This window comes from Felis catus, chromosome B3 (genome assembly GCF_018350175.1).
Source record: "Felis catus isolate Fca126 chromosome B3, F.catus_Fca126_mat1.0, whole genome shotgun sequence".
NCBI lineage: Eukaryota > Metazoa > Chordata > Mammalia > Carnivora > Felidae > Felis > Felis catus.
The window spans coordinates 135,404,967-135,418,755 of record NC_058373.1 but is presented as its reverse complement, the minus strand read 5'-3'; the positions used below and the strand labels follow the sequence as shown (position 1 = coordinate 135,418,755).

Below are 13,789 nucleotides of genomic sequence, written 5' to 3'. Positions count from 1 at the left end.
TGTTTCAGGAAGGAATGAGCTATTGGTTTAGGCTCATCCCCGACGACTGATTACAGGTGAATGGCTAAAAACCTGTCCTCACACTATCACGGGCAGTTGCCATAGTCTTCCGTGCAAAATATCCCAATATTAAAAGTGCATCAAATCCAGTAGACTTTTGCAATAGAAACGTTACAAAAATAAAAAAAAAAAAAAAACCACACCTCTATATAAAATTAATTGTGCTTTCTTTTTAGAAACCACGGATGGTTTGTGTTCATAAATCTTTTTTAATATATATTTGAGAGCTACGAAGCAGGTGAAAATTATTTCCTATTTTTCTATTTTTGACTCAGCCTCCCGTCCTTGGCCCTTCACGTGGAGCCCACCGTAAGGCTCTAAAAATTCCACGTTACGTTTTTCATACTCGCCTCCAGGTAACCAGACAGCAATTTTCAGGAAATCTCCCATCTTGTCATTAACTGTTACTGGTGATACACTTGTTCCAGCAGGCTATGGAATTTGCTGGGCATACAGACGATTGGGTCTTCCGACAGGGTGGTTCTGAGAGCAGCGCATTAACAAAGAAATGACAAACCCAAACCGACAGGGGTCCGCATCACACGGAAGGTCTGGAATGTATGGCTGTGAGCTACCACCTCCACTGTGTCTCTGAATTAGCACCTAGGTAGACGTTAGTCTTTCACTCTCTTCTGTGTTCCAAACCGAAAGTCTTAGTGTCAGTGCGACATGATTGATACACATAGGATTCATTTTCCACGGGGTGTTACCTGTTCTTGGTCCCCAGCATGGCCTTTTTGTACGGAATGAGATTTTTCAAGTATGATGATCGACACGACATTTTATTTTTAATATTTCACTGCCCATTCTCCGAACGCGTCAATGAAAGTGGTAAGGAAATTCTCTTTTCTGCGGCGAGAAGCAGTTTCCGTTCTTCCAGCTTTTCCAGAGAAAGGGGCAGAATGTTTGCCCTCGTGGCCCCAAACCCTCAGCAGATGGAGGCCTTGCCCCTTCCAAGGTGTGAGTGTTTCCAGCAGAAATGGGAGGGACTGAGTGTAGCACAGGCCGCCTCAGGGACTCGCACCCTCTGGCCCAGAGGGGACACCGGAGAACGACATTCCTATTTTGCACTTGCCCCAGGGGACCTCACATTCGCCGGCCACCTCACTTCTGAGGCTGCCCTACGACAGAAAGACAAACTGCACACAGATGCCCTCACTAAAGTGTCCGAGAGAGATGAGACGCAAGTACATCCCTGCGGCTGCCAGCTCGGGGGTCTCCGAAGCCACTCCCATGGCGGCCCCCGAACCTTGCCTTGTGTGGGGAGGGCAGCACTCCGAGGAGGAGGAGGATGCCCAGCAGCCTGGCCCGTGACCAGACAAAGACCACGATGGCTCTTCCTTCCAGTGTGTGAAGGAACAGACGGTGGCCACCGAGGCAGGAGAGACTCGTGGTGGGGGAGGGAGGGAGAGAGGAGGCTGGCATCAGAGTCCAGAACAGCCCCCCGTGGGGGGTGGGCAGCAGCTCGGCTTTAATCGTCTTCTCGGCACATCGGCAGGTTGACGAAGGTGAAGACGTTAAACTCTATCATTATCGAGAAGCACAAGAAGACGGCATAGAGGGCCAGCACACAGACCCCCAGCTTCCGGTCAAGTCTCCATTTGTTTAGATGGATGCCGAGGACCTGGAGGGACAGAGGACAAGCAGTGGCCTTGGGGACAGAGGAATACAGGGAGGCATTTTACCAGGGCCACTATACACAAACTAGGAACCGCAGAACTTTCTCCAAAATGTGGACAAGGGCAGAGCGGTACCACAAGGCACATCCTGGCTCTGGTCAGACTGAGTCCCTGAGGGCTTTGAGACCCGTCTGATGGAAGGGCGAGTCTTGCCCTTGACCCAGGCCTGCTGGCTCCAGGGACACAGGCAGCCGCCCCCTCTGGGCTGGCCCTCCCCGAACAGACACACCACTTTGCTCAGGACCCACGTTCGGCACCGAGGGCCGCCCTGCCCGGACTTCCTCTAGCAACAACCAGGGACTTTCTCTGGGTCTTCCCTTTGCTGCAGAACTTGGCATCCTCAGCCCCTCTCTGGGAAAACTTCTGATGCATCTACTGGCTCACGGCTTGGCAAACTTCAGCTTGGACCACCTTTTGGGGTGTGTGTGTGTGTGTGTGTGTGTGTGTGTGTGTGTGTAGAGGGGCTTGGGGCACATCCTCATTCTACATTCTTTCTAGACTCTCCCACACTTCACTGCCTTTCCTTCTCATCTCTGAATTGAGACTTCCTAAGGACTGGATCACAGTTACCCCATCAGAGCAACACGATGTGTTCTACAGAGACAGACCGATCTGGGTTCAAATCCAGGCTTTGCCACCTCCTGTCCCTGGGACTCTGGGCACGCTTTCTCGAACCCGAGCCTCGATTTCTTCCGCACAACGGGAATGGTATCATCAGGTGGCGGTAAGGACTGACTAGCATAAGCAGAGGTAAAGTGTGTGGGACAGATGTGTGGGCACGTGGGGTGAGGAGCCCTCAGTATGAGGGTGTCCTGGTCCTGAGGCCTGACAGCCATGCTCCCCACCTGTCAGCTTGGATGGACAGGGGTGAATTTCTCTCTTACTGGCACTAGTCAGGGGAGACAGACTGGGCTGTGGGGATACAGGGAGGTGGGTCACTTGCTCTGGTGACTTCTGGGTCACTCAGGCAAAAATGTGGTGGTGGGGGCCAACATTCTTGGCACCAACTGTGTCTGGAGGGACCTGTGAATTTGTGTTTGCTCATTTTTATGCCTCACTGCCAAGGGGAGGAGGGAGGGCTTTCAGAGACTCTGCAAGTGACCGTGGATCCCATGGAACGACACGTAATTCTGGAACCGGAAAGACTCACGGTGAGAGCGACGGAGCCCAGCAACAACACCACGGAATAGACCAGACCCCGGCTGTTGATCTTCACCTGGAAAAACAAACACGGGTGCCCTGAATCTCTGGACTGCCGGGGCCCCCATTCTGAGAGCCTGGCGTACCCCGGTGTGTTCCTTCCCCTTCCGGAAAGCACAGGCGGGTGTTCGCGGCGAGCACATGGCGGTGGAGGGTCAGCCAAACGTGGGTTTAGGCCTCGGCCCTGCCTGTGAGGGAAAGGACTCGGAGGGGACGTGCACGCCCGCAGGCTGCAGTGTGGGGTGGCCGTCCCGATGTGTGCTCAGCACACGGGGGCTACACATGGGCTTCTCCCCAACAGCTGCTCCTCCGGGTGTCCCGGAGGCCTTCAAGGAAAGGGGGTGCCAGGGTGCCAAGGGGAAGGGGGCAGCGCATCCCCTGGAGTTCTTGGCTGGAACAGGGCCAAGGCCACTGTCATTCCCCATAAAGTGCTCGTGTCTGGCGTCCATCTGGCTTATGGGGCAGTGAGATGAACTTACCGTGGACCCATAGTTAATAACCATGGTCTGCAGGCCCCAGGGTATGCCGAGTCCCACTAGGATGTCAAACACATTGCTTCCTATGGTGTTTGAGACCGCCATGTCACCAAGGCCTAGAGGACAAGGGACATGAGTCATTCACTGAGGTGGCTGGAAACCCCTATTAGCGTCCTAGGAATCCCTTCTTCACAGACTCCGAATTTCAGAAACTTTTTATGAAGTCTAAATCCACTCTGTGAAGTCTAAGGGGTCTCTTAGGGACCGAATTGTGACCCTTAAGATTCATACGTTGGAGTCCTGACCCCTAATTCCTGGGAATGTGGCATTATTTAGAGATAGGATCTTACAGGGATAAACCACTTAAAATAAGTCATTAGAGTCAACCCTAATCCAATATGATTGGTGGGGTTTTTTTTTGTTTTTTGTTTTTTGTTTTTTTAAGTAGGCTTCATGCCCTGCATGGAGCCCAAGCAGGGCTTGAACTCACAACCTTGAGATCAAGACCTGAGCGGAGATGGAGAGTCGGATGCTTAACCGAGCCACCCACACGCCCCCCAAGACGACCGGTGTTTGCTGATGTTCTCCAGGGCTCACTGCATGCTTCACCCTCGTCGAATCCTCCCAGTTACCCTGGGAGGGAGAGGGCACTGTCTGCTGTCTCACGTGGCAGATGATGGAACCGAGGCTTGGGACATGCCCAAGATCACACAGTTTGTGGGCGGTCCAGCATCCTTCACCCCGAGCCATTGTGGCCCAGGTGATGGTGCCATGACCTGGGCTCAGAGGATAAGCTGTCGGGTCCTCCGCCCTCATGGCTTCCGCAGAGTGAATTCTTTTCTCCCCACTAGACTAGAAGCATCTTCGAGGCTAGGGGGCCATGCCGTCATCCCCTGCTTCCTGCCCAACCGGCCAGTGTCAGCTGGCCACACAACCTAAGGACTTAATGATCGTGAGGGGTAGGAAAAGTGAGAAAACAAACGTTCACAACTAACATGAATGCCGGCTCACACCTGTTCTAGCCCGGCCTCTGAGCTCTCATTGAACGTGAGCGTCAGAACCTGGCACACGTACAAATGTGTGTGCAATGAACACGCCCGAAACACAAACGGCCCCAAGCACACGACCGCTCTTGTCACTGAGAAGCCTGCAGCCACCCAGGCCGGCACCTGGACGGTCGGCTCACCCGTTTGACCACCGGTGCCGCTGCTGGAAGTCAGGTCCCGCCCCGCCTCCTGCCCTGTCGCTGTCCTTTGCAGACCTCTGGGATACAAGGCCTCCCTCGACACTGACACTGTCTTAAGTGACTTGAAAATCGTGGCAGCTTGGGGCCGCTGGGGGCGGAAGCTCTGGGAAATCAGCCTTCCCGCGAATGCAGCCGCTGTTTTGAGCCAGCTACTCGCCCCCATCGCTCGATGGGTCGATGCCTGAGTTTGGGGGGCGCCTGGGTGGCTCAGTCTGGTGAGCGTCCGACTTCGACTCAGGTCACGATCTCACCGTCTGTGAGTTCGAGCCCCGCGTCGGGCTCTGTGCTGACGGCTCGGAGCCTGGAGCCTGCTTCGGATTCTGTGTCTTCCCCCCTCTCTCTGCCCCTCCCCCACTCGTGCTCCCTCTCAAAATGAAATATTAGAAAATAAAAAATTTAAAAAAAGATGCCCGAGTTTGAGAGGACGAGGGTCTCTCTGACGCGGTGGCCTTCCTGCCCCACACAGGTGCTGCATATAGAGGAACCTTACGGCAACACTTCTCAGCCTTCAAGAGCACAGGACTCGCTTGGGGGCCTCGCTGAAATGCAGATTCTGACTGAGTGGGTCCGGGGCGGGCCTGAGACTCCGCATGTCCCACAAGCTCCACACACAGAGCCGGGAGCCTTCAGGGAGCCGAGGGCGCCCTATCTCCGCGTGCTGCGGGGTCTGCTTGTGGGTGGACAAGCAGGAGTTTCGGTGCCCTCTCGTGAAGAACCCTGATGTTCTCATCAGTGGGGGAGGGGCGGAGGGAGACGGAGAAAGAATCTCAAGCAGGACCCGTGCTCAGTGCGGAGCCCAGCACGGGGCTCGATCCCACGACCGTGAGATCATGACCTGAGCCGAAATCAAGAGTCGGACGCGCTCGAACGACTGAGCCACCCAGGCGCCCTTACGATGATACACTCCACCCCTGCCTCGCCTTTCCTCGGTTTCTGTGCCCCCACACTCCACAGGGCTCACTCTGAGATGACGTCCTCCCTCAGAGCCCCACTCAGCCCCAGCTCCCAGAGCCCCCTTTCTGACCTCACTGGGGCCGCCCCCTCCCCAGGCCTTAACCTTCTAGCATCAAGACCCCTGCTCCCAGACAGCCCGGACTCTGCGGGCAGTTTCTTCAACTGCATTCTCTTGCCCCCTTGACCTCCCATTGTATCAACCCAACAACCCCAGGGCCAGGGAACTTGCCCTCTCTCATCCGTGTGTTACTGGCGCTGGGGTGACTGAGTCCCACCCAACTTTGTGCCACAGAACATCAGCCAGGCCCTCGGGGCTCACTGCCTTTCCTATTCCTCCCTGTACTGGCTTGAACAGTGCCCGGCCCCGCAACTCACGTCTGCCCAGCACCTGTGAATTGGGCCTTATTTGCAAGGAGGATCAAAGAAAGGTGAAGTCATAACTGAATTAGGACGGGCCCTAATGCAGGGACCGGTGTCCTCGTTGAGGACAGGGAAATCTGGACACAGACGCACACACGGGGAAGACCACCACATGCCCACGGAGGCAAAGACCATAGAGACACAGCCTCAAGCCATTCGGTCACCATTACAAGCCAGGAGAGAGCCCTGGGACAGACCCTTCAGCCTTTGGAGGGAGCACGGGCCTGCTAACACCTTGATTTTGGACTTCAAAGTCTCCAGACCCGTGCGACAACCAATCTCTTGTTTCAAGCCACTGAGTTGTGGTATTTTCGCTACGGCAGCCCTAGGAAATGAATGCACTCACCTCAAAGGTCACTCGATCACACCCCGTTCGCCTCAGCTGCTGTCCCCACTGTCCCCATTCTCCTCAAGCCTCCAGCCTACGCCAACCACGTTCCCACACTTCCCTCCCCTCAGCTCTTATCTTCTCAGGACCGACCGACCCATCAACCAACCCTTTCTCCTAACTCGGAGGAATGAAAGGTCCTTTGCCGATTTTCCAGAGCCGACTTTCTCGTTGGGGACTTCTGTCCCCTCTGAGGTGTCATTCTGTGATTGGTCCCCACCTCCCGCCCCCCGTCCCCAAACTTTCACACTTTCGTTGGTGGATGAAGATCTATGGAAGTACATGCTGGGTTGCTACCTCACCAGTGGAAACAGCCTTTATTCACTGCCCTTTATGGCTCTTTTGTTCTGCCGTTAAACAGCATACAGGTTGACCCATGTCACATAGTGAGCCCTGACTTTAAGAACAGGAAAACAGAGGCACGTGGGTGGCTCAGTGGGTTAAGCATATGACTACTGTCAGGTCATGATCTTGTGGTTCGTAAGATCGAGCCCTGCATCAGGCTCTGTGCTGACCACACGGAGCCTGCTCGAGACTCTCCCTCTTTCTCACTGCCCCTTTCCCACTCTGTGTGCCCCCCCACCCCCCCCCGCCTCTCTTAAATAAATAGATAACCTTAGGGATGCCTGGGTGGCTCAGTCAGTTAAGGGGCTGACTTTGGCTCAGGTCATGATCTCACGGCTCATGGGTTTGAGCCCCGCGTCAGGTTCTATGCGGGCAGCTCAGAGCGTGCAGCCTGCTTCAGATTCTGTCTTCCTCTCTCTCTGCCCCTCCCCACTCGCACTTTGTCTCTCTCTCTCAAAAATAAACATTAAATAATTCTTTAACTAAAAAAAAAAAATAGGAACCAGATATAGGATATCCCTGCTTTGCCGTCCTGGGACCTGAACACTTCTTGTTACTGTTGTATTTGGTATAAGAAGTTGGAGCTTCAGCTCTGTTCAATGTCGCACTGGTGACTTTAGAGCAAGTTCATTTTTATCCAAGTTTGCACAAGCAAATGCTTCCAAAGGGCTGGAGGCGTTATATCTTGGTAGTATTCTCTCCACGGATGGAATCTGCTACATGATGCTTTCCCACCATCAGCTGGCTCCATAGCAGGACTTATCAACTACCAGGCAGAAGAGCCGTGAACTAGAACTCCGGTGGGGGCCGAGAGCCTGCATGGCGATGCTCACAGCTGTGGGGGCTGAGGCACCGTCCTTACCTTGTCTCGCCACGATTAAGCTGGCCATGCAGTCCGGAACACTCGTGCCTGCCGCCAGGAAAGTGATACCCATGATGACATCCGGGATCCCAAGCGTGTATCCAATAATGGTCACCTGCAGAAGACGGGGGACAGGAACTCACGGAGGAACACCCAGACCTTTGCTTACTCTGAGTGTTTTCCACTTGAACCACAGCACTGCTATTTTATTTACGGTTTTCAAAAGTCTAGCCAACACAGTAAGATGAAAACAAAAGTGACCTACCGTTTCTCAAGACCCACAGACAACCACTATTAACACTTTTCATGAGCCTGCGGCTCTCAAACTCCAGCATGTGGAAAATCTTCTGGGGAGGGGGAGGCTGGTTACAGTGCAGACTTCCGGGCCCCACCCCAAGTTTCTGATTCAGGAGGTCTGTGGTGAAGCCCAGAGTTTATATTCCTCACAAGTTCCCAGGTGGCTACTCGTCTGGGAACCCGCTTGAAAACCACTGCTTTACAAAACATCCTTGACTTTCTCTTCGGGGTGTGTGTGAGAAAAAAAACAGAATCAGATGACACTATCGACACAGATTTTGCAGCTACCTGTTTCATGTAATAATTGACTGTGAACACCTGTCCAGCGCACATTCTCAACCACGACACTGTCTTAAACTGATGCACAGATTTCATTGCACGGCTCTGGAGTTTCAGCGCATCCCTCACCGGTGGATAGCGAGGTGGTCTCTTTCCCACTGCGTATAAGTGACATTTATTGAGCACTTGCTGTGTACCAGGTGTGTCACGTGCACAATCTCAGGCTATTATCCCCACCCACTGGGGAGGGGCGACTCTCGGTGTGCTCATTTTCGCCCCGGGAAACGGAGGCTCAGAGAGGTTAAGCGGCATTGCCTGGGGGCACGAGGCTGGTGAGCCGTGGAGCAGGGATTCTGGGCCAGGTCTTTCCGACTCTAAAGGCCATGCGCCAACCTCAACACCGCGCACCGTGTGCGTACAGCTTTGAGTTCTTACTGCCTCCTTAGGATAAGCTCCAAGAAACAGAACCGCCGGAGGGAAGGACATGTGAGCTTTGAAGGATCTTGACGCTCGGTCACACAACTCCCCTGATAAACGCCTGACGCTTGAGAGATGGCTGGGGCCCTGAGTAGCAGCCAGATGGAAAGCCCTAGAAGCATCTGGCTAACCCCATTCAAAATACTCATTAGCTCTGGCTTGCTTCCCCATCTAAAAACTGGGAACACTGGCATCTCTTAGGGTAGTTCACATCTTGATGGATGGCTCCAATCCCAGTGAACAGCTGTTTGATTTAGACAAGCTGCTTTGCTTCTCTGAGCCTCAGTCCCCTCATCTGTAAAACGAGTTTGTTGATAAAGATTAAATGAGAAAGTGTGAGGTGACCATGCCTGGCCGGTGCAAGATGTCCGTAGGTGTACGTTTCCCTTCTCTTTCAGTCATTCACCTTACAATCCATAGGGGCAGAGACAATGAGGGTGATCAGATTCACAGAGCTCAGAGAGCGCCAGATGAAGTAGGCTAAGTGCAAAGCTCAGCCCTGGAATGTAGTCAGAGCATGTGGACTGCAACAACATCCCTCCCGGGACAAAGCTTTGCAGGGGGGTTTGAAGATGCCCCACCTGCTGAAAGACGGTACCCAGCTCAGCATCACCAGGTACAGGGCAGAGCGCACACTGACAGGCCTGCCCTGGTCTCTGCAGGAAGAGACACCGAGGAGGCCAACATGGACTGCTGATCCATCAATCAATGTTCAGTCTACCTTGGCCATGATGGAGATCTCCCTAAGTACAACCAGGCCATGGCCGACTTGCTTTCAGTGAGGGATGCCAGACATCATAAACACAGGAGCCTGGGTTATTCTGACGTTATTGGATGCCTCCATTTTTTTTTTTTTTTTTCTTAAATCACGGAACTGTGTGCCTAAGAAGCCAAAGGATGGAAGAACAGAAGGAAGGCCTCGTGTGTGCGTGCGCCATCCAGGGTGCTTAGGACCGGAGAGGCCACCTGAGTGTTGCTTTGCCCTGGACTCCGGCCCTGGGCTCTCTGAGCCCACCTGATACTCAGGCTTCAGAAAGGGAAGCAGAGCTGAGTCCAGACTCTGGGGCTATCTGCTGTGACCTAGTGGAAGTCACGGCTCCCCTCCGGTCCTCAGTCTCCCCAACTGTGCAAGGGAGCTGGACACGGCAGTCCCTTTCGAAGGACCCTCCGTTTTGACACTGGCATTCAAGAATCATTTCCCCTGAAGGCTTAGGGGTGAGGGATGTAAAAGCTGGTGGGAGCAAGGGGTGGGCAGGTGACCCTTCACTGCTCCCTGGCACACCGGTCAGGGCATAAGGAAAGTAAGCTCGTGTCCCTCTGGCCAGCACTTCTTGCTTCCGTAGAAATGAAAGCTAACGTGGGGTGCTGTGAGCTATACAATTTCTACTATCAGGGTCATTCCAGTCCCTCCAAACTAAGGCGGGTTGACGTTCAAAACCGTAGGTAAGGGGGCCCCAGCAAAGCGGTTCCTGTGACCCCGGCCAAGCCGCTGCCATGACTCTGCTTTAAGAAGTGTGGGTGGGGTCTGTAAGTCCAGGTGGTGTGGATGAGGGTGCTGTTAAATGTCCTGCCTCACTGCCAACTCATAGAGCGGATTTCAGAATACTGCTGTTTTCAGTAGAGAAGAAAAAGTCTCACTCAGTCATGAATTTGATCTTATGTAATTCTCATAACCCACCTGAACGTCATGGAATACTTTTTTTTTTTTTTTTTACTTGCAGTTGTTAGTTTGGGAACGCACTTTAATAAGAGAAACCACTGGATCCTTTTTATCGAATATAAAGATAGGCTGGCGTTAACCCTATTCAGAAAAATGTCAATTTACAAGTGCAATTCATTTAAGGAATCGTTTTCATGATCTTTGTCCTCCTTTTCTGGGGGTGGGGAGGGTTGGAGAGTAGCTATTTTCAACTCCTCCCACCCCAACACACACACACACACACACACACACACACACACACACACACACACACCCAGCATCTATAAGGACTTTAGCCTTTATCTGAACAAAGCACGGAAGCAGCATTGGCTGCACCTTGTGGTGCGAACAGCTGTTAGCTTCGGCGGTGACCGATCTGTCATGCTCAGACCACGATGCCCGAACAGACACTTCCACTCTCCCAATGACCCTGTGAGGCAGGGATGATCGTCCCCCTTTCGTAGAGGAGGTGACTTGTGGCTCTGGAAGCTGAGTCACCTGAGTTTGTGGCTTGTGAGTGGGAGAGCTACGATTCAAATTCATTTCCATGTGATCCCACAGCCCTTTTCTCCCCACCACACTGCTCCTCTGGGGTTAAGGGAAAGGCGGCCCCTGTGCCTCTCAAACCAAGACTCTCTGCCCTCTGCAGCTGGCGTCAGGCATCAGGCTCTCCGCCTGAAATGTCTACACTGCAGTGCGAGCTGCTGACAGGTGAGCTTTCACAGCCACAGAAACAGCTGTCTGTCACTGCTCCTCTCCTGCTCCTGGGCTCCCTACGTGGAGCGGAAGGGGGGGGACCCCATGGGGTGGCACACGGAGCAAGGGGGAAGGGGCTCCTGCTTGGCCCGCCCCAGGGGGCTGTCCCACGTGGCCCAGAGGAGCTTACAAGGAACTGTGCCAATGCCTCTCTGCCTGCAAAACGTCTGTCCCCATGGCATCAGAAAGCTCCAGTAGGAGACTGATAGGCAGCTCGGGGTCACGGCTGAGATCATGGACTCAGGACCCAACGCTGGGGACTAACCCCAACTGATTATGTAACTAATTGTGCCCTAGTTGGTAGTCGTGCAAGGGGGCCGATGACTCCATCTGGATGCCTCAGTTTCCTCCTCTGTAAAATGGGCAAAATAAAAAACACCTACCCCATCGGGTTGTCATGAGGGCAGGGGTTCCGGAAAGGGCTGCCTTGTGTTGTCTCCCTCACGTTCCCCCTAGGGACCCTGGAGAGGAAGGGGGCCTAGTGACTAGCCCCCCAGAGATCCTTATACAGCAGCCACACCAGCCCTGCCGTATTCCTCTTTGCACGGCACCCGGGCAGCATGTCTCACAATCTCCGTGTGAAGGTCTGTCTCCCTCAACGCGCCCCAACTCCTGCCTGGAAGGCAAGCGCCACGCGGTCTCTATCTGGGCGCCCCCGGTGCACGGCACTGCCCCGCGCTCCTCTGCTGAACCTTTCTACCCAGCGACATGCCAACGGCTGCGAAGGGAGGGACTTGCACAGCAGTGCCTGAGGCTGCTTTTTGAACCCAGCTCTCCCAGCCCCCAGCAGGTGCCGGGCAGGGGCTGTGCCTACAGTCCGCCCTCACTTCCTCCACTCACCAGCCACACCATCAGGTAGGAGAAGACAGCAATCCACAGCGTGGCGGTGATGAAGGTGACCATGAAGTACTTCTCCCAGCGGGGCTTGCTGCAGTTGGGGATGGTCACGCACAGGAGGAAGATGAGCGGCCAGGTGAACACCCACTTGGCTTTGTCCCCTCTTGTCTCTGCAGGGGGGCGGAGCCGGGGGCGGGGCGGGGAGAGAAACACATGCCGGGTTATACACCTGCCAGTCTACCTGTCCGTTTCGTTTCTCAAGCCGAACAAGACAACGCCCCCAGTGTGAGCCCCTGAACTCAGAAGTACAGGCCTCCATAATGGCACCCTGTAGGCGATCTCAATAAGACAAGCCAGTAAGTGTTTGCTGACCGAATAACTTCCGTCAGTCCAGATCTTTCATTCGTCAGAGTAAGGAAAGCGAGACCCAGAGCCGGAACGGATTTGCCCAGGAGAGCTGGAGGGGGGGATGTGGGATACGGTGGGCTCTGCAGTCAGACAGACCCGGGTCGGTGTTCAGACGACCTTGAGCAATCCCATCAACTCCACCCCCCCCCCCCCCCCCCACCGACGGCAAGAGTTGGAGTAACAACAGTGCTATGATCAGTATACGGAGTGTTTGCTGTGTGGAGCAGGCATAGGGCTAACTAAGCGCTTTGCCTTTTAGTGCTTTCTTCATCTGTTGAGCGGGAACGTTTTCTCTTTCTTGGGTGTTCCAAGAACGACATGATGTACACAAAACACACGCTGCGGCATACAGTAGGTAGTTTGGAAACCTCAGCTCCTTTGTTCCAAGATCATATGCTCGGCTCGTTGCAAACGCGAGACTAAAGTGTGGGTGTCCTGGCTGGCAGGTAAGACCTCACTGGCCCCTACCGACAGAATCGACAAACAATTCATCCATGGAGAAGTGGCTTCAATAAGCCTGTGTGCAAGCCTGGTGTCCTTAATTAGCCACTGAGTATGGGTGCACATGCAGACTCACAGTCAGCTTGTCGCCAATGAAACAGTGGAGGACGGACTTCTGAGGAGTCTCTCCTCCATAAAAGCAATGAGAACATTGGCAAAAATGGTCAGATCCAGCCTTTTTCAGAACTCTGGAAATGGACCAAAGGCTTGTAGTAATCCAGGCAGAGTTCACTTAAGAAAACTGGCTGCATATCAGTGAGAACAGTGAGCTTTGTGGAGTGTTGACTTGCTCTTTTCCCATTCCTTCCCACCAGCTCTGGAGTAGCCTTGAAAACCATCATCTCCGGCATCCGCCGCAGGGGGCGGGACAATGCTGGAGCCCCTTCAAGTCCATTCTGGGAGAACTGGCATCTTCTGACCTGTCTGGTGGTTTCCTGGAAGATCCCACTTCCAAGGCTGTCTTTATTTTTCCTGCATCAGAGCTCAGTCAGTGTGAACAGCTTTTTCCTTGGAGGCATTTGTTGAAAAGAATCAGAGGCAACTGCTGAACATCACAGTGTCCACGGGGGTGGATAACAGTTGGGACAGACAATAAGCTGACCAAACAGCTTAAAAAAACAAATCGGGGAATGGGATGCCTAGCGAGGGCTTTGAAAAGCTCCTACATATCTTGGTATCTAAAGACCAAAACCATATGCCCATGGTTATTCACATGCTCGGTGAAGATTTGAGAATGCCCTAAGCTGTCACTTCTGCCTCAGGGTGAGCCTTTGAGCAAGCAAGGAAGTAAAGACTAAGGTACATTTGTAAACTTCCTGCCTCAGTGTTGAAGGTACACCTCCAAACACACACAGAACTCATGAGCAAAGCCTGGAAGATTTGTTTTGATCCAGGCATCTAGAGAA

The 13,789-nt window shown here is 53.5% G+C and overlaps 1 protein-coding gene across 3 annotated transcripts in view; it reads right to left on the bottom strand.

The window, feature by feature from the left end:
• Positions 1-210: 210 nt before the first annotated feature.
• SLC24A4 (solute carrier family 24 member 4) overlaps positions 211-13,789 on the bottom strand; it is a 173,142-nt gene continuing 159,563 nt past the window's right edge. For all 3 annotated transcript variants that reach the window (XM_045060421.1, XM_003987930.6, XM_011283458.4), the window contains exons 13-17: positions 11,979-12,145; positions 7,631-7,745; positions 3,419-3,531; positions 2,890-2,955; positions 211-1,684 (exon numbers count right to left, since the gene is read on the bottom strand). In XM_045060421.1, the coding sequence (XP_044916356.1) occupies positions 1,532-1,684; positions 2,890-2,955; positions 3,419-3,531; positions 7,631-7,745; positions 11,979-12,145 (614 nt within the window). In that variant the 3' untranslated portion in view covers positions 211-1,531. The remainder of the gene's footprint in view (positions 1,685-2,889; positions 2,956-3,418; positions 3,532-7,630; positions 7,746-11,978; positions 12,146-13,789) is intronic.